Here is a 21,137-nt window from a genome sequence, read left to right on the forward strand (position 1 = left end):
TCAGGGCTCAGTTTCTTCTTTGCAACTTAAAAGTGAGAACCTACCAAGGTTGTTTTGTGTCCCAATTGAGATATGAGAGGACTTCAAAAGCCAGCCTCATGGCATTAGCACAATTGGTGCCGCATGGGATGGTACACGTGGGCCAGGTTCCTGAATTGCCGCTGGGATATGTCCAGTTCTACCTACCTGTAACACAAGTATGAACAAACACATCCCAGCAGTATGTGAGTGTTCCTCTGTACCGTTGGGTTCATTTCTAGATAAACAACCCAGACATGCGAGTGCAGATCCTCAAAGATTACGTCAGGCAGCACTTCCCTGCCACTCCTCTGCTCGATTATGCACTGGAAGTAGAGAAGATTACCACCTCGAAGGTAACAAAGAAAAAACTTCCTAATTCCCTAATATTACGTTGGACAAGTTTATTGGAGGAAATAGGAGCCACATTACATTTTGATTATGCAGCTAAAAGCAAACCTAGTTTTCTGGAAATGTTATTTTTGTTTCATAACTAAATTTAACAGACATGCACTAAATGTCAACTAGGTGTTGGGTACTTTGCTAGATGCTGGGAATTGAACTGAGTCAGACACAGTGTCGACCAGTGGGGCTGGTAGAAGGTTTTTAAATGATGGTCACAATTCGTAGTAATAGTAGTAACAGTGGAAAATTATGAAGAAAAAATGAGAAATAATGATAAATGCTTTGAATTTTTTTGCCTTCCCAGAAGCCAAATCTTATCCTGAATGTAGATGGTCTCATCGGAGTCGCATTTGTAGACATGCTTAGAAACTGTGGGTCCTTTACTCGGTGAGCATTGCAGCTGTTTTCTTCTTCATTACGTTTGTCGATTTTTGTTGTTTCCTCCAAACTATAAAAGTAATGCATACTCATACTAGAATATTTGAAAAATAAGGAGGGGTATAAAGAAGAAAACAAAAATTGCCTGTAATGCTACCACCCAGAGCACCCCTTTTCTTCTCATTCTTGGGCAGTAGTAGTACTGTCTGTGGGGAGGAGGGCAGTCACGTGAGCCTTTTAAAACTACAAGTTGATTGTGTGTTGCAGGGAGGAAGCTGATGAATATATTGACATTGGAGCCCTCAATGGCATCTTTGTGCTGGGAAGGAGTATGGGCTTCATTGGTGAGTCCATTCGTTGTTGTTTTAAGTGTTTTTTTTTAAACCCCATGGTTCAGCTACACCACTTACCCATGGGGTTGAGTTTCTTTTTTTTTTTTTTTCTTTTTTAATTTTCTTTTTGTGGTTCAGTTTCTACAGAAGAAATGTCATATCCTCTTAATCATTGTTCTTAATCTTTCCTTTCTTACTTTAACCTTTCCCCTTATCTTTATTATTGTTCCTTTGTTCTTAGAAATGATTGCTAGCCCAGGAAAATTTTTTTTTTTTTTTTGAGACTGAGTCTTGCTCTGTCACCGGGCTGGAGTGCAGTGGCGCGGTCTCAGCTCACTGCAACCTCCGCCTCCTGGGTTCAAGCAATTCTCCTGCCTCAGCCTCCCAAGCAGCTGGGACTACAGGCGCATGCCACGACGCCTGGCTAATTTTTTGTATTTTTAGTAGAGACGGGGTTTCACCGTGTTAGCCAGGATGGTCTCGATCTCCCAACCCTCGTGATCTGCCCACCTCGGCCTCCCAAAGTGCTGGGATTACAGGCATGAGCCACCGTGCCCGGCCTATTTTTATTATTTATTTTATTTTTTCGCTTTAAAATTTTGTTTTAATTTAAAGGAAAATAGAATCAGATCCAACAGCTCCCTTGTACAAAGTCCGCCTCATCTACCTATACAGTGGATTTGGACTAAACTTCCCACTGCTTTGTGTCTACTTTTTTTGTGTGTTAGAAAGATTTCCCTTCCTTAGCCTCTTCCTCTCACCAGGCTTATGAAGCTCTAATAAAAAAGATGTGTTTGCTTCATTTTAGGACACTATCTTGATCAGAAGAGGCTGAAGCAGGGGCTGTATCGTCATCCGTGGGATGATATTTCATATGTTCTTCCGGAACACATGAGCATGTAACAGAGCCAGGAACCCTACTGCAGTAAACTGAAGACAAGAACTCCTCCCCCAGGAAAAAGTGTACAGACAGCTGGCAGTGGAGCCTGCTTTATTTAGCAGGGGCCTGGAATGTAAACAGCCACTGGGGTACAGGCACCGAAGACCAACATCCACAGGCTAACACCCCTTCAGTCCACACAAAGAAGCTTCATATTTTTTTTTATAAGCATAGAAATAAAAACCAAGCCAATACTTGTGACTTTGCTCTGCTACCTGCTGTATTTATTATATGGAAGCATCTAAGTACTGTCAGGATGGGGTCTTCCTCATTGTAGGGCGTTAGGATGTTGCTTTCTTTTTCCATTAGTTAAACATTTTTTTCTCCCTTGGAGGAAGGGAATGAAACATTTATGGCCTCAAGATACTATACATTTAAAGCACCCCAATGTCTCTTTTTTTTTTTTACTTCCCTTCTTCCTTATATAACATGAAGAACATTGTATTAATCTGATTTTTAAAGATCTTTTTGTATGTTATGTGTTAAGGGCTTGTTTGGTATCCCACTGAAATGTTCTGTGTTGCAGACCAGAGTCTGTTTATGTCAGGGGGATGGGGCCATTGCATCCTTAGCCATTGTCACAAAATATGTGGAGTAGTAACTTAATATGTAAAGTTGTAACATACATACATTTAAAATGGAAATGCAGAAAGCTGTGAAATGTCTTGTGTCTTATGTTCTCTGTATTTATGCAGCTGATTTGTCTGTCTGTAACTGAAGTGTGGGTCCAAGGACTCCTAACTACTTTGCATCTGTAATCCACAAAGATTCTGGGCAGCTGCCACCTCAGTCTCTTCTCTGTATTATCATAGTCTGGTTTAAATAAACTATATAGTAACAATGAAGGCATACTGCTGGCTCCTGGCATCCATATCCTTTGATCTGTATTCCTTTGTAACTGTACTTTTTTCCAGACAGGGTATCACTCTGTCGCCCCAGGGCTGGAGTACAGTGGCACCATCACAGCTCACTGCAGCCTCCATCTCCTGGGCTCAAGCAGTCCTCCCACTCCAGCCTCCCAAGTAGCTGGGACTACAGGAGCATACCACCACTCCAGGCTAACTTTTGTATTTTTTGTGGAGATAAGGTTTTGCTGTATTTCCCAGGCTGGTCTGGAACTCATGGACTCAAGCAATCCATCCTCCTTGGCCTCCCAAAGTGCTGTTACAGGCGTGAGCCACTGTGCCTGGCCTGGCCTGAACTGTACTAATAGTTTCAGTATATATGGTTTTAAAAATGCTCATCTACGGTCAGGAGTGGTGGCTCATGCCTGTAATCCCAGCACTTTGGGAGGCCGAGGCGGGTGGATCACGAGGTCAGCAGATCGAGACCATCCTGGCTAACACGGTGAAACCCCGTCTCTATTAAAAATACAAAAACTTAGCCGGGCATGGTGGCGGGCGCCTGTAGTCCCAGCTACTCCGGAGACTGAGGCAGGAGAATGGCGTGAACCCGGGAGGCGGAGGTTGCAGTGAGCCGAGACCGCGCCACTGCATTCCAGCCTGAGCGACAGAGCGAGACTCCGGCTCAAAAAAAAAAAAAAAAAAAAATTAGCCTGGAGTGGTGGCGGGCGTCTGTAGTCCCAGCTACTCGGGAGGCAGAGGCACAAGAATCGCTTGAACCCGGGCGGCGGAGGTTGCAATGAGCGAAGAGCGCGCCACCGCACTCCAGCCTGGGCAACAGAGCGAGACTCCGTCTCAAAAAAAAAAAAAAAAAAAACCCAAAACAAAACAAAAACAAACAAAAAAAACGGATAACGAGTAACTCATTCATCCCTCATCCACTTAGCTGGGGCTAGATCTTATAAAAATCCTTTATTGCCACTCAAGGCTTTAACAACAGGTGATGGTCTAAGGTGGCTTTACTCGACAAAATGACTGCAGAGAGCATGCTACCCACTAAGGAAAGGAAGCGAGCCATCCTCGCACCGACGCCCTGGGGGTAGGCCTGGGGCTAAGTCTTCTGGACTGGGCGACTGTTACTGACGGACCTCACCAAGGCAGGCAGAGCTGCTGGAGGCGAGGCGGCGCATGTGCGGCCGGCGGGCGACCTGGCCCCGCCCCGCGCGCACTATTTAATCCCAGAATCCCTCTGTGTCGCACCAAACGGCCGCATCGTTCCGAGGCTGTGGAGGCTGGGCGCAGCGGCGTCAAGATGGCGGCTGCGGCAGTGGCGGCGGCGGCGGCGGCGGCCGCGGCTGCATCTCTTCAGGTACTGGAGATGGAGAGCATGGAGACGGCCGCCGCCGGCTCGGCAGGACTGGCCGCCGAGGTCCGAGGCAGCGGCACGGTGGACTTCGGGCCTGGGCCGGGGATCTCTGCAATGGAGGCGAGCGGGGGCGATCCGGGCCCAGAAGCTGAGGATTTCGAGTGCAGCTCTCACTGCTCAGAGCTGTCCTGGCGGCAGAACGAGCAGCGGCGCCAGGGCCTCTTCTGCGACATTACCCTGTGCTTCGGCGGGGCTGGAGGCCGCGAGTTCCGGGCCCACCGCTCGGTACTGGCTGCCGCCACCGAGTACTTCACGCCCCTGCTCTCGGGCCAGTTTTCCGAGTCCCGCTCGGGACGGGTGGAGATGCGCAAGTGGAGCTCCGAGCCGGGGCCCGAACCCGACACAGTGGAAGCCGTAATCGAGTACATGTACACCGGGCGCATCCGCGTCAGCACGGGCAGCGTGCACGAGGTGCTGGAGTTGGCCGACAGGTAGGCGAGGGAGGCGGGAGCGCGGAGGGCGGCGGACGCGGAGACGGGGAGATGCTCGCCGGCGGAGGGGAGGGCAGTGCCTGCCACGGCAGCTCGCGAGTCCTGAGTGAACGCATTGGTTTCACCCTCGCTGAGCGCCTGCTTGGGGGCAGCCACCGCGGTGGGCGAGGAGGATGCACCATCAGGTCCGGCGAAGGCGCCCGGCGCCCAAGGAGCTCAGATATTAGGTGGTGGGACAAAAGTGATGAAAAGGAAAGTCAGTATGTGGTAACTGTTGTGCTGACGTTCAAAAGGAATGAAAGGCTAGGGATTGAATAAAGATCTTTCTGAAGAGGTGAAGTTTAGATCGACCTCTGAATGTCAAAAAATAACTGACCGTGCAAAGATGGGGAATGAATATTCCAGACAGCGCAAATGCCCTCAGGCAGGATCCAGTTTGGCTTAGAGAAGAGAATTAAAATACAGTCCAGTGAGGCTGGATCTAGTGGATGAAGGGGAGAAGGATGCGTGAGATGCGTTGGAATAAGGAGTTTGGATTTCACTAAGTGTGATAGGAAGCTGGGTAAAGAAATAGCTGATTTAAGTATTTTAATATTATTCTGCCACTGTGTTAAACGGATTGTAGGGAGCAGGAATGCTCCAGAGACTGGTTAGAAGGCAGGTAATACCGTTTATAGAGATGGAGAAGCGTTTGTTTTGGCAGTTATCATCTTACAGATACATTAACAAAAATGCCTATTGAGCGCCTATTACGCATCAGCTCAGATGCGGGATTCTAAGGTGCTAGGGTTTCAGCAGTGATCAAAACAGACAAAAGTCATTTTCCTTATCGCACATAGGTTGGTAGATGGACGGTAAATAAGTAAAATGTATAGCCTGTTGGATGATTGTTAAATGTATAGCCTGTTGGATGATTGTTATCACTGATGAAAAATAAAGCATGGGGGGAGTACATAGAAACTGCTGGGGGAGAGGAAGTGTTTTCCAAATTGGGTTGATAGAGAATGCCCTATGAAGAAGACGTTTTGCTAAGAACCGAAGCAGGTAAGGTAGACTGTGTCAGGTAGGGGACACAGGTACAGAGGCTCTGAGGTGGAGCTTGTATGTTAGAGAACAGCGGGGAGTCAGTGTGGCTGTATCAAAGGGATGCAGGATGAGAGGAACAGGAGAAGCCCCAGGATGGTAATGGGCATGGATCCAGATCCCGTAGGGCCTTGATGGCCTGTGGAAGGACATGAGCTTTTACTCTGATTGAAATGGGAAGGTTTGGGGCAGAGGAATGATGCAGTCTGATTTGATGAATAGTGCTGTGTTGAAAAAAGGATGTGGCGGCCAGGCGCGGTGGCCCACGCCTGTAATCTCAGCACTTTGAGAGGCCGAGGTGGGTGGATGCTTGAGGTCAGGAGTTCGAGACCAGCCTGGCCAACATGGTGAAACCCCTGTCTCTACTAAACGTACAAAAATTAGCCGGGCGTGGTGGCGTGCCTGTAATCCCAGCTGTTGGGGAGGCTGAGACACAAGAATCGCTTGAGCCTGGGAGGCGGGAGGCTGAGGTTGCAGTAAGCTGAGATTGCGCCGCTCTACTCCAGCCTGGCGGACAGAGCAAGACTCTGTCTCAAAAAAAAAGAACAAAGGATGTGGCATTGGGGAGGAGGGGGCACCAAGGGCAGCTGCAGAGAGACGCAGAGAGGAGGTTGTGGCAGTGGTGGTGGAGGCTTCAATTGAGGAGGGAGAAGTAAAGGTGATGAGAACTGCTCTGGTTCCAGATATATTTTGAAAGTGGATGAGATGAATTTGCTGATGGATTTGACGTGGGGTATAAGGGAAAAGACTGCTACCTTTTTGACCCAAGCAATGGGAAGGATGGAATTATTAAGATGTGGAAGATTGCAGAAGAGCAGGTTTGGGAGTAAGATCAGGAGTTTTTGGATTTGGTTAAGGAGATCCCTGGGAAGTGCATGGGAGCTAGAGATACAGATTGGGGGAAATTACCGTATAAATGGTAACTAAAGCCTTGGGGCTGGATGGTATTACTTAAGGAGTATACATAGAAAAGGGACAGCGGGGAGAGAGTAGGCGAGACTGAGCCCTGGGGTTCTCTAGAATGTAAAATAGCCGGCTGGGCGAAGTGGCTCACGCCTGTAATCCCAGCACTTTGAGAGGCCGAGGCAGATGGATCACTTGACCAGCCTGGCCAACATGATGAAACCCCATCTCCACTAAAAATACAAAAATTAGGCCGGGCGTGGTGGCTCACGCCAGTAATCCTAGCACTTTGGGAGGCCGAGGTGGGCAGATCACGAGGTCAGGAGATCGAGACTACCCTAGCTAACATGATGAAACCCCGTCTCTACTAAAAATACAAAAAAAAAAAAAAAAAATTAGCCAGGCATGGTGGCGGGTGCCTGTAGTCCCAGGTACTCAGGAGGCTGAAGCAGGAGAATGGCGTGAACCCAGGAGGCGGAGGTTGCAGTGAGCTGAGATCGTGCCACTGCACTCCAGCCTAGGCAACAGAGTGAGACTCCATCTCAAAAAAAAAAAAAAATACAAAAATACAAAAATTAGCAGGGCGTGGTGGCAGGTGCCTGTAATCCCAACCCCGTCTCTACTAAAAATACAAAAAAAAAAAAAAAAAATTAGCCAGGCATGGTGGCGGGTGCCTGTAGTCCCAGGTACTCAGGAGGCTGAGGCAGGAGAATTGCTTGAACCCGGGAGGTGGAGATTGCAGTGAGCTAAGATTGCGCCACTGCACCCCAGCCTGGGCAACAGAGTGAGAGACTGGATCTCAAAAAAAAAAGAATCTTAAAGAGGAGACTGATCTCATGGAAACGTAGAAAAGAAGGATATCAAGGAGGGAGTAGCCAGTCGTGTCAACTCTGTCAACCCATTAGTGATGGTTGCAGGTCAGAGATGCCATTGACAAGAGCTGTTAAGCCTTGCTTTATAAAGAGGATCAGAAACGTGTAAATGTTTTGGGGGACAATCCCACCAAGGTAAAAGATACTAGAGCATGTCTGTGTGCTGCTGAAAATGATTCAGTAGAAGATGAGTAATTGGTGTTACAGGAGCAGGGGAATAATTGCAGGAGTAAAGTCCTTGCAACCAATAAGGGAACTGTCGGGATGGAAGAGGGGTGATCCCTTTCCTCCCCCTCATAAAGGGGTCACAGCTGACATTCTTTTTTTTTTTTTTTTTTTTTTTTGAGACAAGAGTCTCGCTCTGTTTCCCAGGCTGGAGTGCAATGTCGCAATCTCGGCTCACTGCAACCTCTGCCTCCTGAGTTCAAGCGATTTTCCTGCCTCAGCCTCCCAAGTAGCTGACATTACAGGCATGTGCCAGCACGCCCGGCTAATTTTTGTATTTTTAGTAGAGATGGGGTTTCACTGTATCGGCCAGGCTGGTCTCGAACTCCTGACCCGCCTTGGCCTCCCAAAGTGCTGGGATTACAGGCGTGAGCCACCGCACCTGGCCACAGCTGACATTCTTATAATAAAAGACAGGTTATATAGGACAGAGAAAAGCATAGCAGATTATTACAGGCACATTTGTGCTCGAGAGTCATACAAAATATGAAAACTCTAAGGGTGACTGAAGTTTTTATACCATCCTGTGGTTATAGAAAGGAATAGGGGCTTGGAATGCATCAAGACAGGTTATGGGAGAGCCAGGAGAGGAAAGCTTGGCAAGCACAGGCTGTCCTGTTATGCAGGTGAAACCTCACGGGCAGCAGCTGTCAGAAAAAATGGATGTAGCCTATGGGAAAAGTTTCTGTCAGATCTTTAAAGTGTCAGACCTTAGCCTCCTTAGTTTTTCCTGTGAGTGCGTCTTTCCTCAATCTGAGTAAGGGGAGGCCTCAGAGAAAGCCTGTTTGCATCCCTGTTTTCCTTGCTGTTTACCTCATTAATGTAGATTTTCTCTACAGATGCAAATCGCCCCCACAAAAGACAGCTCTTCAAAGCTATTCCTGTGGTTTCGGCCCCTCTGAATATGTCAAATGAGTATATTTTGGGGTGAAATATTCTGGTTATTCTTCAGTGTAGAATCCATATTAAAATTGGAACGGTTGGACTGCAAAGTATAGGGTACAACTGCTGGTGGAATGGGTGGTGGGAAGATGAAGTTCCTGCTTGATTGTCTCTGTTTTCTCAAGAGGCTGGGTCATCAATGAGAAGGTGGAGTGGGATGGGCATAGCTCTGAGGGAGAGAGGTTTGTTGCATGAAAATGGGTGGAAAAGGGTCATTGCACTCACTCAAAGCTAGGTTTGATTCTGTCATATCATCTTGAGTTTGTCAGATTTGCTCCTGCTGTATTGGGGAGTTAGAGGAGAGGAGACGATACTCCGGGCATTTTACTAAAAACTCTTAACTTCTTCTCTCCATCTGTCAGCAGCTAAGCCAATGACTTTTGTCAGGCACTGTTCAAAGTGCCCTGCAACCATCACATTTAATCTTCCCATCAGCTCTGAGGCAGGACCCGCCCCCACCCCCTCCAAAACCCCTAAGTACAAATGTCTGTTGATGATCATGCCTGCCTCACTGGGCATTTGTAAGGATCAGAAATATAATAATAGGATGTGCACAATGCCCCTCACATGACAGATGCCAAGTGTATGACAGCTATTTTCATAGAGCATTGCTTCCAGACACTTAAGGGAATTTGTCTCTGAATTACCTGGAGTGCCTGCTAAAACTAGGAGCCCAGGGCAGCCTGGGAATCAGGTGACACTGGCACCCAGACATGTCTGGGAGCCACTATATCCCATACCACTCTACTTTGTCTTTGCTTTATCTCTAAAATGATATGTTCTCTTAAAAGGGTGAAGGGAGCCTGCCTTATTGATTATCATATCATAGTTAAGAGAGTTACTAAGCACAGTCACTAATAACAAACGGTTACTGAATTGGGAGAGGCCTGAATTGATGAAGTGATTCTTAATCTTGTTTAAGGTTCTTCTCGGTTCTGGGGACTTAGTCTTTTTAAAGCAGTGGTCTCAAATTGGCTATCCTCAGGCTGATTGCTGCCAGATTTATGAATTTGTCTGAAATGATTGTGGTTTTTTTTAAATTAAACTTTAAATGGATTTAGGTGAGCAGACAATATCTAGTCAGCTACATGCCAGATCACTTTCTTTTGTTTTTTAACCTACACATGCTTTGTACTATGTCGCCCAGGATGGAGTGCAGTGGCGTGATCTCAGCTCACTGCAACCTCTGACCCCAGGTTCAGGCAATTCTTATGCCTCAGGCTCCTGAGTAGCTGGGATAACAGATGCACGCCACCACGCCCAGCTAATTTTTGTTGTTGTTGTTTTGTTTTTTGTTTTTTTGAGATAACATCTCATTCTGTCGCTGGAGTGTAGTGGTGTGATCTCGGCTTACTGCAACCTCCACCTCCTGGGTTCAAGTGATTCTCCTGCCTCAGCCTCCTGAGTAGCTAGGATTATAGGTACCTACCACCACGCCCAGCTAATTTTTTGTATTTTTAGTAGAGACGGGGTTTCATCATGTTGGCCAGGCTGGTCTCGAACTCCTGACCTCAGGTGATCCACCCACCTCAGCCTCCCAAAGTGTTGGGATTATAGGCCTGAGCCACTGCACCCAGCCTGAACCACTGCGCCCAACCCTACACATTTTTTTTTGTTGTGTTTTTGTTTTGTTTTCTGCTTCTTCAGATGTTTGAGTTTGCTTTGCATTCCTGCTTTGATGAGAACCCAGTTCAGGACAAATCTTCTCAGTACCCCATCCCCTCTGGCTGCCCAAAGAAAAAGCTCTGATGACGAGATTAAAACCTCTGACACAGGGAGTATATATTCAGGGCAACTTGAATCTATGATCCTGGAGAAAAATTTAAAAATGAAATAAAACCTCTAGCAGAAAGCCTAAATCTGAGTAAGGGGGGCATTCCTTCTGATATCTGACTGAGCAGACCCCCAAAGAAGTTCCTGCCTGGCTGTTACTTTATACCATAAAGTCCCTTCACTTAGACCCTGTTTCATTTAAGAGGAGGCTGGTGGGCTGGGCATGGTGGCTCACACCTGTAATCTCAGCACTAAAGTGGGCAGATTGCTTGAGCTCAGGAGTTTAAGACCAGTCTGGCCAACATGGCAAAACCTTGTCTCTACAAAAAAATACAAAAAAAAAAAAAAAATTATCTGGGTGGCCAGGCACAGTGGCTCACACCTGTAATCCCAGCACTTTGGGTGGCTGAGGTGGGTGGATCACCTGAGGTTAAGAGTTCGAGACCAGCCTGGCCAACATGATGAAACCCTGTCTCTACTAAAAATACAAAAATTTAGCTGGGTGTGGTGGCAGGTGCCTATAATCCTAGCTGCTCTGGAGGCTGAGGCAGGAGAATCGCTTGAACCCAGGAGGCAGAGGTTGCAGTGAGCCAAGATTGTGCCATTGCACTCCAGCCTGGGCAATAAGAGCGAAAGTCCATCTCACGGGGAGAAAAACAACAACAACAACAAAATATATATATATATATATCTGGGTTTGGTGGCATGTTCCTGTAGTCCCAGCAACTTGGGCAGTTAAGGTGGGGGAATCACTTGAGCCCTAGAGGTCGAGGCTGCAGTGAGCTGTGATTGCACCACTGCACTCCAGCCTGGGTAACGGTGAGAATCTGATCTGTCTCAAAAAAAAAAAAAAGAGGCTGGTGACTAGCAAGGAATTAGGAAAGGATGGCAAAGACAAGTTTGGATAGGGATTTGCCTTTGCCAAGGACAAATTAAAGTGAAAATAAAGTGTGTGGCTGGGCGTGGTGGCTCACGCCTGTAACCCCAGCACTTTGGGAGGGTGAGGCAAGTGGGTCACCTGAGGTCAGGAGTTTGAGACCAGCCTGGCTAACATGGTGAAACCCTGTTTCTACTAAAAATACAAGAAATTAGCCAGATGTGGTGGCGCGCGCCTGTAATCCCAGCTACTCGGGAGGCTGAGGCAGGAGAATTGCTTGAACCCAGGAGGCAGCGGTTGCAGTGAGCAGAGATCGCGCCAGTGTACTCCAGCTTGGGCAGCAAGAGCGAAACACTGTCTCTAAACAAAAAAGAAGAAAAACCTCCAGCCAGACACAGTAGCATGTGCCTGTAGTCCCTGCTACTCTAGAAGCCGAGGCAGAAGGATTGCTTGAGCCCAGGAGTTTGGGGCTGTAGCGCACTGTGATCGCACCTGTGAATAGCCACTGCAGCATAGCAAAACCCTGTCTCTTAAAAAAAAAAACTCTATTTTGTGTTTTTATATATGTATATGTGTGTATATATGTATGTATTTCACATATATGATAGGTAATTATATAAACTAATATAAATAATACTTTATATTTTATATATAAATAAGATTTTTATATATGCTTTTTTTTTTTCTTGAGACAGAGTCTTGCTGTGTTGCCTAGGCTGGAGTACAGTGGCGCGATCCTGGCTCACTGCAACCGCTGCCTCCTGGGTTCAAGCCATTCTCCTGCCTCAGCCTCTGGAGTAGCTGGGATTACAGGTGCCCGCCACCATGCCCAGCTAATTTTTTTGTATTTTTAGTAGAGACAAGGTTTCACCATGTTGGCCAGGCTGCTTTCGAACTCCTGACCTCATGGTCCACCCGCCTTGGCCTCCCAAAGTGCTGGGATTACAGGCGTGAGCCACTGCGCCCGGCCTGTATACACTTTTTTTTAAAGAGACAGTCTTGCTATATTGCCCAGGCTGGAGTGCAGTGGCTATTCACAGGCACGATTATAGCTTACTGCAGCCTTGAACTCCTGACCTCAGCCAATCCTCTTGCCTAAGCCCCCTGAGTTGTTGAGACTACAGGCATGCATCTCCCTGCCCAGCTCTATATGTGCTTTTTATTTTTATTTTTTTTGAGACAGAATCTCGCTCTGTCACCCAACCTGGAGTGTAGTGGCGCAATCTCAGCTCCCTACAACCTCTGCCTCCCAGATTCAAGTGATTCTCCTGCCTCAGCCTCCCGAGTAGCTGGGATTACAGGTGCCCACCACCATGCCCAGCTAATTTTTGTATTTTTATTAGAGACAAGGTTTCACCATGTTGTTGGCCAGCCTGGTCTCAAACTCCTGACTTCAAGTGATCTGCCTGCCTCAGCCTCCCAAAGTGCTGGGATTACAGGTGTGAGCCACTGCGCCCAGCCATGTGCCTTTTTTTAAAGAGACTTGGTTTTGCCATGTTTCCCAGGCTGGTCTTGAACTCCTGGCTCAAGCAACCCTCAGCTTCCCAAAGTGCTGGTATTATAGGTGTGAGCCCCCATGCCCAGCCTATATGTGCTTTTAAACATACTTTGCCAGCACAATATTTTCTAATTTGGTGGTGGTTTTGTTGTTGTTGTTGTTGTTTTCAGATTTTGTGTGTAAAGTGAGATTAATCTAACTATTTCAATATGTATAATTTAGATGCTCTCGAAATGTGACCATAGGCTGGGTGTGGTGGCTCACACCTGTAATCCCAAACACTTTGGGAAGCAGAGGCAGGAGGATTGCTTAAAGCAAGGAGTTCAAGACCAGTGTAGACAATATAGTGAGACCCCATCTCTAGAAAAAAAAAATAATTTTTTTAAATGTAGGCCATGGCCAGGCACAGTGGCCCACGCCTATAATCTCAGCACTTTGAGAGGCTGAGGTGGGTGGATGCTTGAGGTCAGGAGTTCGAGACCAGCCTGGCCAACATGGTGAAACCCCATCTCTACTAAAAATATAAAAATTAGCTGGGTGTGGTGGCACACGCCTGTAATCCCAGCTACTCGGGAGGCTGAGGAAGAAGAATTGCATGAGCCTGGGAGAAGGGGGTCGCCGTGAGCCAAGATTTTGCCACTGCACACCAGCCTGGCCGATACAGTGAGACTCTGTTTTTTTGGAGTTGTTTTTTTTTTTTTTTTGGGGGATAGTGTAGGCCGGGCATGGCAGCTCACACCTGTAATCCCAGCACTTCGGGAGGCCGAGGCAGGCGGATAACTTTGAGGTCAAGAGTTCGAGACCAGCCTGGCCAATATGGTGAACCCTGTCTCTACTAAAAGTACAAAAATTATCCGGGTGTGGTGGCACATGCCTGTAATCCCAGCTACTCGGGAGGCTGAGGCAGGAGAGTTGCATGAGCCTGGGAGACGGAGGTTGCCATGAGCCAAGATTGTGCCACTGCACACCAGCCTGGCCGATAAAGTGAGACTCTGTCTCAAAAAAAAAAAAAAAAAAAAAAAAATGTAGGCCGGGCACGGCAGCTCATGCCTGTAATCCCAGCACTTTGGGAGGCCGCGGCGGGCGGATCACTTTGAGGTCAGGAGTTTGAGACCAGCCTGGCCAATATGGTGAAACCCTGTCTCTACTAAAAATACAAAAATTAGCTGGACATGGTGGTATGCCCCAACTACTCAGGAAGCTGAGGCAGGAGAATCGCTGGAACCCAGGAGGTAGAGGTTGCAGTGAGCCGAGATCACGCCACTGCACTCCAGCCTGAGTGGCAGAGTGAGACCCTGTCTCAAAAAAAAGAAAAAAGTAACCACATAAAATATGCACATTTGAAAAATTAATCTTTTTTTCTTGATTTTAGGTTCCTACTCATTCGTTTAAAAGAATTTTGTGGAGAATTTCTCAAGAAAAAACTTCATCTCTCAAATTGTGTGGCAATTCATAGCTTAGCACACATGTACACCCTGAGCCAACTTGCTCTGAAGGCTGCTGATATGATACGGAGAAATTTCCACAAAGTGATTCAGGATGAAGAATTTTATACGTTACCTTTCCATCTCATTAGAGACTGGCTTTCAGATTTGGAAATTACAGTTGATTCTGAAGAGGTTCTCTTTGAAACCGTTTTGAAATGGGTTCAGAGAAATGCTGAAGAGAGAGAGAGATACTTTGAAGAACTTTTTAAATTGCTCAGGTTGTCCCAGATGAAACCTACCTACCTTACTCGACATGTCAAACCAGAGAGGCTGGTAGCCAATAATGAAGTTTGTGTCAAGTTGGTCGCTGACGCAGTGGAGAGACATGCTCTGAGAGCTGAGAATATACAATCTGGCACATGCCAGCACCCCACTTCTCATGTGTCACTATTGCCTCGTTATGGGCAAAACATGGATGTGATCATGGTTATTGGAGGTGTGTCAGAAGGAGGGGACTATTTAAGTGAATGTGTGGGATATTTTGTTGATGAGGACAGATGGGTAAATCTGCCACATATTCATAATCACCTCGATGGACATGCTGTTGCAGTAACAGAATCCTACGTGTATGTTGCTGGATCAATGGAGCCAGGGTTTGCTAAAACTGTAGAAAGGTATAACCCAAATTTGAATACATGGGAACATGTTTGTAGTCTGATGACAAGAAAGCATTCTTTTGGACTAACAGAAGTCAAAGGGAAGCTCTATAGCATTGGAGGACATGGCAACTTTAGTCCTGGTTTTAAAGATGTGACTGTTTATAATCCTGAGCTTGATAAATGGCACAACTTGGAATCAGCACCAAAGATTCTTCGAGATGTCAAAGCACTAGCCATTGAAGACCGGTTTGTATACATTGCCGCCCGCACTCCTGTAGACCGGGACACTGAAGATGGATTAAAGGCTGTAATTACTTGCTATGATACAGAGACTCGACAGTGGCAAGATGTGGAATCTTTGCCGCTTATTGACAATTACTGCTTTTTCCAAATGTCTGTGGTCAATTCAAACTTTTATCAGACAGCATCATGTTGTCCCAAGAGTTATTGTTTAGAAAACGAAGAGGCAGTAAGAAAAATTGCCAGCCAGGTGTCTGATGAGATCCTTGAAAGCTTGCCTCCAGAAGTCCTAAGCATCGAAGGAGCAGCCATTTGCTATTACAAAGATGATGTCTTCATTATAGGAGGCTGGAAAAACAGTGATGATATTGATAAACAGTATCGGAAAGAAGCCTACCGATATTGTGCGGAGAGGAAGAGGTGGATGCTTCTTCCTCCTATGCCACAACCTCGTTGTAGAGCCACTGCTTGTCACGTGAGGATCCCATACCGGTACTTGCATGGCACACAGAGATACCCTATGCCTCAAAACCTGATGTGGCAGAAGGACCGCATCAGACAGATGCAAGAGATACATCGTCACGCCCTGAACATGAGGCGAGTGCCAAGCTCTCAGATTGAATGCTAGGTTCTCTCAAGCGTGCCGATTAAAACTGTTACACCCGTTTCGTGAAGCTGAAGATACCCAGGCTGTTATTTGAAAAAGTATGTCGATAACTTATTTTCTACATGAACTGATTATTACCCCATATAAAGGAAATAGAGTTAAAAACTAAAGAATGGGAGACTCAGTTCAATACATGGTCATTTTGTTAGCTTGCAATTTTTGTCTTTGGTTTGTTTGTTTGTGCTAGCTAAATAAGATCTTATTAAGGACAAGTGGAAAAATCAGGTGTAGTTGCTTAGCTGTTTTCCTGCCAACGAGTTATAACTCCTTTGTCTTGAGGACTTATGTTTTGAACATGCTTTAAGCACCAATTTTATTTGCACATTTACTTTGATATTCTTTTTCATTTTTTATTAAATGATTGGTTTTGGCAAGATCTGACTTCTGCATTGAGCCCTCATCTGCAGGAGGCATGTGCAATAGTGAGACTGAAATTTGAATGAAAACACTCAATATTTCAGCAAGATAATTTGAGAATGTTTGCATTGATATTTTCTTATGTTTATCTAGAAATGCCAGTTTCCTTCCTAGAAGATGTGACTGATGAAATTTCTTACTGGCTCATGCATTTTTTGAATATTTTTCATTAGCAGCTGTTTATAGACTTTAAGCCTTCAATCTGAGGTGACGGTAGTTGGCAAAAGTATAGATCTTTGGCTGATTGACTAAATACAGAGCAAGTTACATGTGTGAACTTTGTTTCTCTAAGAAGAAAAGTATTAGTGTAGACTGGGAAATCAAAGGCATTTAAAATTTTTTCAACATTTTTTTCAGGAGTTGCAGGATTATTTGAGGATGTGTTAATGAGTGTAAATAATGCCTATGACAATCGACACTCAATGCCTTCCATTTTAATTTTTGATCTAATGCATATTATATAGAATCTTCATTATTCCTTTTCTCTCTCTTTTTTTTTTTTTGCTCATGTTGCCCAGGCTGGAGTGCAGTGGTGCAATCTCGGCTCACTGCAACCTCTGCCTGCCAGGTTCGAGTGATTCTCTTGCCTCAGCATCCCGAGTAGCTGGGATTACAGGTACCCGCCATCACGCCTGGCTAATTTTTGTGCTTTTGGTAGAGACAGGGTTTCACCATGTTGACCAGGCAGGTCTTGAACTCCTGACCTCAGGTGATCCGCCCGCCTCAGCCTCCCAAAGTGCTGGGATTACAGGCATGAGCCACCGTGCCCAGTCCATTATTCTTTTCTACAAGAAACTTTTTTTCCAAAATGGGAAGGAAGTCACAATTTAGAGAAATGTTGCTAAAGAGAAGCCTTATTATTTCTGATTGTTATATTTTATCCAGTTGCCCCACACTTTCAAACTTTGCCTGAGCCTAGGATACCAAATTTGGGTACATAATTTTGGCTTTTAAAGGTTTATGGGCTGGGCACGGTGGCTCATGACTGTAATCCCAACACTTTGGAGGAGGCTGAGGTGGGCAGATTTTGAGCCCAAGAGTTCAAGACCAGCCTGGGAAACATAGCAAGATCCTGTCTCTACAAAAAGTACAAAAATTAGCTGAGTGTGGTAGCTGGCACGTGCCTGTAGTCCTTCCTACTTGAAGCCAAGGTGGGAGGATCACCAGAGCCTGGGGAGGTTGAGGCTGAAATGAGCTGTGATCATGCCACTCTACCTTGGGTGACAGAGAGACGGTGTCTCAAATAAAAAGTAAAAAGATCACTGAAGCTATCTTTTATTTAGTTTTATACGTTGTTCTAATTCTCTTATGTCTCCTGAGCTTTATAAAAGTTAGCACTCAAATTGACTTTTTTTTTTTTGGGCCAGGGGATGGGGTCTCACTTTGTCACCCAGGTTGGAGTACAGTGGTACGATCTCGGCTCACTACAACCTCCACCTCCTGGATGCAAGCCATCCTGCCACCTCAGCCTACTGAGTAGCTGGGACTACAGGCACGCGCCACCACGCCCAGCTAATTTTTTTTTTGTATTTTTGGTAGAGATGGGGTTTCTCCATGTTGCCGAGGCTGGTCTCCAACTCCTGGGCTCAGGAGATCCACCCGTATCAGCCTCCCAGGGTGCTAGGATTAGGTGTGAGCCACCACGCCCGGCCTCAAAATAACTTTTTTTTTTTTTTTTTTTTTTTTGAAACAGTCACGCTTTGTCACCCTGGCTGGAGTGCAGTTGCGCAGTCTCAGCTCACTGCAACCTCCACCTCCCGGGTTCATGCGATTCTCCTGCCTCAGCCTCCTGAGTAGCTGGGATTGCAGGTGTGTACCACCACGCCCGGCTAATTTTTGTATTTTTAATAGAGATGGGGTTTCACCATGTTGGTTAGGCTGGTCTCGAACTCCTGACCTCGTGATCCGCCCACCTCAGCCTCCCAAAGCTCTGGGATTACAGGCATGAGCCACCATGCCCGGCCCTCAAATTTACTCTTAATGCTCAGTTAATATAAAGGATTCCTAACAGTTTACAATGTGGTTTTCTTGTTTTTGTTGTTGTTTTGGTTTTTTAAGATGTGAGGTCTCACCTTATTGGCCAGGCTGGTCTCAAGCTCCTTTCCTCAAGCAATCCTCCCACCTTGGCCTCCCAGAGAGCCACCTGTCCAATGATTTATCCTGTTTCTTAAGGACTGTCTTTACCTTCTTAGACATTTTGTCATACCATTCTAGAAGTCAAATTCCAAGTGCAGTGATTTTTTTTTTCCCTAGTCCATTATAGTTAATCTTCTTGTTAGTGATCAAATACCAAAAGAGAAAAGCACAACCAGAAATTTTGGCTATTTGCTGCAAGACTAGTAGTTGTAGGTCTTGGGCTCTATACTAAGAACTTGAAATTTTTAAATTAGTATCCCTGCCTAGGTGAAAAGTTTTTAATAAATGTGTTGAAAATCAACTTTAAATCCATTTAATTTAGACTGGAGTGGGCGTGAGAAACTGCAAGTCTATTTCTACATATAAGGATATATTATTATATTGTCCTATCCCACCACTACCTTTTTCTCAATTTCTGTTTCTTTGTAGTTATTTTAGTAAAAGCCATTTGGATTCTGAGAAGCACTAATTCTTAGCTGTGATAGGTCTATGCAAGTAAAACAGAATCATTAAATGAAGCTCACTAAATGAAGTTCTCATTTCTCTCCAATTGACTGTGCTAGCAAACTTCGTTTTCTTGATTGTATTTAAATAATTTAGTATCTCACTACGATAATAGTTTTTAACTGGAAGGGTGTGATGTGTTTTTTGTTTTCTCAGAGTTGTCTTTTGAGATAATCATTACCAAGTCATTTGTGGGGTTGTGTTTTTTTCATATCATGTGACAGAAATTATAACTCATAAGATTTAGGCATAATCTGGTTTTAAAACCTTGATTGAAACTGTTGTTTTTTAACTTAGCAGGCAGCCTAGGCCATGGCTGAAAAGAAGGGGTAAGTCCTTCATTGCATGATGATGTGTGCAGGTTTTCCTGATTTTCTAATTTTTATATTTGAATTCACATGTGTAATTTCACATCAATAACTTGTGTTTCTGAAATATCCTAACTAACTTGTTAATAAGGAAAGAAACCAGATTTGCTTAAATCTGTTCAAGGCTGACATTCTGAAATTCTAAACTGGAAATAACTTCCCAGAGTATTTGGAAAGGTTCTAAGTACAAGGATCAGGCCTAAAATAGCTCCTTGGGAAAGAAATTTCCTTTTTGATGAGAAAACTTAAAATATTGTTTTTGGTAATGTAAGCAGTTAAAAACATGACTTTAGAAAGACAGCTTAATGTGTATTCAAGCAAACCTTTGTTTTGTTGCTTTTGCTTTTGTTTGTAGAAGAGAGAGGAAGTTATTATACCAAAAAGTAATAGTATATGTAACTTTGAGTGAGGCTACTTATATCTTAGAATGGGTATCCTTGAACTATATCTACCCCACCATGGCTTAAAAAAATCAGTGGTATATATTGAGAATGTCAGTCATGAGCTTAGTGTTTAAGTAACACATCCCACTTACAGTTGTTTGCATGATTAGTCTTGTGTATCATGATGTTCAACTTTGCTTTTGCTGTGCCAGTTCAAAAATATCTTTTTTGCTAAAAACTCTTAAAATTCATGACATAAGTTTTGTTTTGATCACCTGGTTTTATATAGTATTTCTGGGACCAAAAAATTTAAATATACCTTTTTAATACAAAACAGAAGTTTGAAGCTGGAAAGATAGTGTTTATGGAAGATTTGTGTGCTTTTGTGTTTTTTAAACCCGTCAGGCTGCTGGTAAGGCAGTTTCTAGGGCTCACTTTTCCTCCTTACCTCTTGACTAGTGTAGCATGTGGTATGTTTAAAATATTTCATTTTCTGCTTCGTAATTCTAAGGTCAACACTATACTGTATGTAGACAGGAGAGCTGATTTGTATATTTTAGTTATTTGGTCTAACCAAGCATAACTAAAGGGACTTCTGTTTTGATACTTTTCTCAAATTAAGTTTAAATATAGTATACGGGCCACATTTCATGTCTTTGAAAGTGTTGTACATTACTGTAAACCAAGTACTCTGTCTACACCAGAGGGTGCTTTAACTGCAAAATATTTGAGAAACAATTCAGTCTCTCAAACATTTTGGCACAGTTCATCACTCCAGTTTGTTACTTTCTTGAGAATAGTCCATTTTTTGTTTTTGTTATTATACCGTATGTTCTGGTCATTGGAAACAGAACAGCTCATAGTTGAGTGATGTAATATAATAACAGTAATATAACCTAGTAGTCATTTTGCTTCAAGTAATTTAATTAGATAGCAAAATCACTGCGGTTTGTTTATTACACTTGTAGGGCCTTTTGTCTTACTCAGTGACCATCACTACGAATGTCTTACATTGAAGCACAGACTGCAGAGCACTTGTTAACTTAGTCCTCCTGCATAATGCACTCGTGAAAAGTAGTGCTTGCTAGGTGTTTGAAGACTTTATGATCCGTGTGCTTGGGCTCGTTGAGTTATTTGTAAAATAAACATTTAGTTTGAGTTGATGCAGTAAGTTTTTTGGACTAGTAGTATCCAGGTCCCTACTCTACTGAAAATATAATCTTCACTATCTCCCCTTAAGTCAGAGGAGATGTAGTATTTAGAACACCTTGAGACATGACATTGTAAAATAGCTTGTTTTATGTTCCTGAAGCTATCTTGTTCTCTGTTAAAGCTACTAATTGTCTCAGTGTAAGTTTTAAATAAACATATTTCTTTAAAGCTGGTTTGTA

General features: G+C 44.7%; 2 protein-coding genes across 6 annotated transcripts in view; both read left to right on the top strand.

Annotated features, from left to right (window-relative positions):
• Positions 1 to 2,922, top strand: part of ACLY (ATP citrate lyase) — a 50,589-nt gene extending 47,667 nt beyond the window's left edge. For all 4 annotated transcript variants that reach the window (XM_019027100.4, XM_019027099.4, XM_019027098.4 and 1 more), the window contains 4 exons: positions 261 to 374; positions 728 to 810; positions 1,069 to 1,145; positions 1,942 to 2,922. In XM_019027100.4, coding sequence (XP_018882645.3) covers positions 261 to 374; positions 728 to 810; positions 1,069 to 1,145; positions 1,942 to 2,036 — 369 coding nt within the window. In that variant the 3' untranslated portion in view covers positions 2,037 to 2,922. The remainder of the gene's footprint in view (positions 1 to 260; positions 375 to 727; positions 811 to 1,068; positions 1,146 to 1,941) is intronic.
• A 915-nt stretch (positions 2,923 to 3,837) lies between these two features.
• KLHL11 (kelch like family member 11) lies at positions 3,838 to 21,133 on the top strand. 2 transcript variants are annotated; one of them, XR_008680128.2, is made up of 3 exons: positions 3,838 to 4,772; positions 14,318 to 15,976; positions 19,293 to 21,133. XR_008680128.2 is itself a non-coding variant. In XM_031011419.3 (2 exons), exons 1-2 carry the CDS (start codon positions 4,228 to 4,230, stop codon positions 15,897 to 15,899), a joined length of 2,127 nt encoding a protein of 708 aa, XP_030867279.1. In that variant the 5' UTR covers positions 3,839 to 4,227; the 3' UTR covers positions 15,900 to 21,133. The 2 variants fall into 2 exon arrangements, 1 of the variants encoding a protein (XP_030867279.1); XM_031011419.3 differs by having other exon boundaries at positions 3,839 to 4,772; positions 14,318 to 21,133.
• Positions 21,134 to 21,137: the final 4 nt, after the last annotated feature.

This window comes from Gorilla gorilla, chromosome 4 (genome assembly GCF_029281585.2).
Source record: "Gorilla gorilla gorilla isolate KB3781 chromosome 4, NHGRI_mGorGor1-v2.1_pri, whole genome shotgun sequence".
In the NCBI taxonomy this organism is placed as follows: domain Eukaryota; kingdom Metazoa; phylum Chordata; class Mammalia; order Primates; family Hominidae; genus Gorilla; species Gorilla gorilla.

Bases quoted from the DNA above. Each gene is read 5' to 3' on its own strand.
- KLHL11 (XM_031011419.3), top strand. From the start codon at position 4,228: ATGGCGGCTGCGGCAGTGGCGGCGGCGGCGGCGGCGGCCGCGGCTGCA. The intron at 4,773-14,317 runs GTAGGCGAGGGA...TCTTGATTTTAG, and splicing joins GTGCTGGAGTTGGCCGACAG to GTTCCTACTCATTCGTTTAA.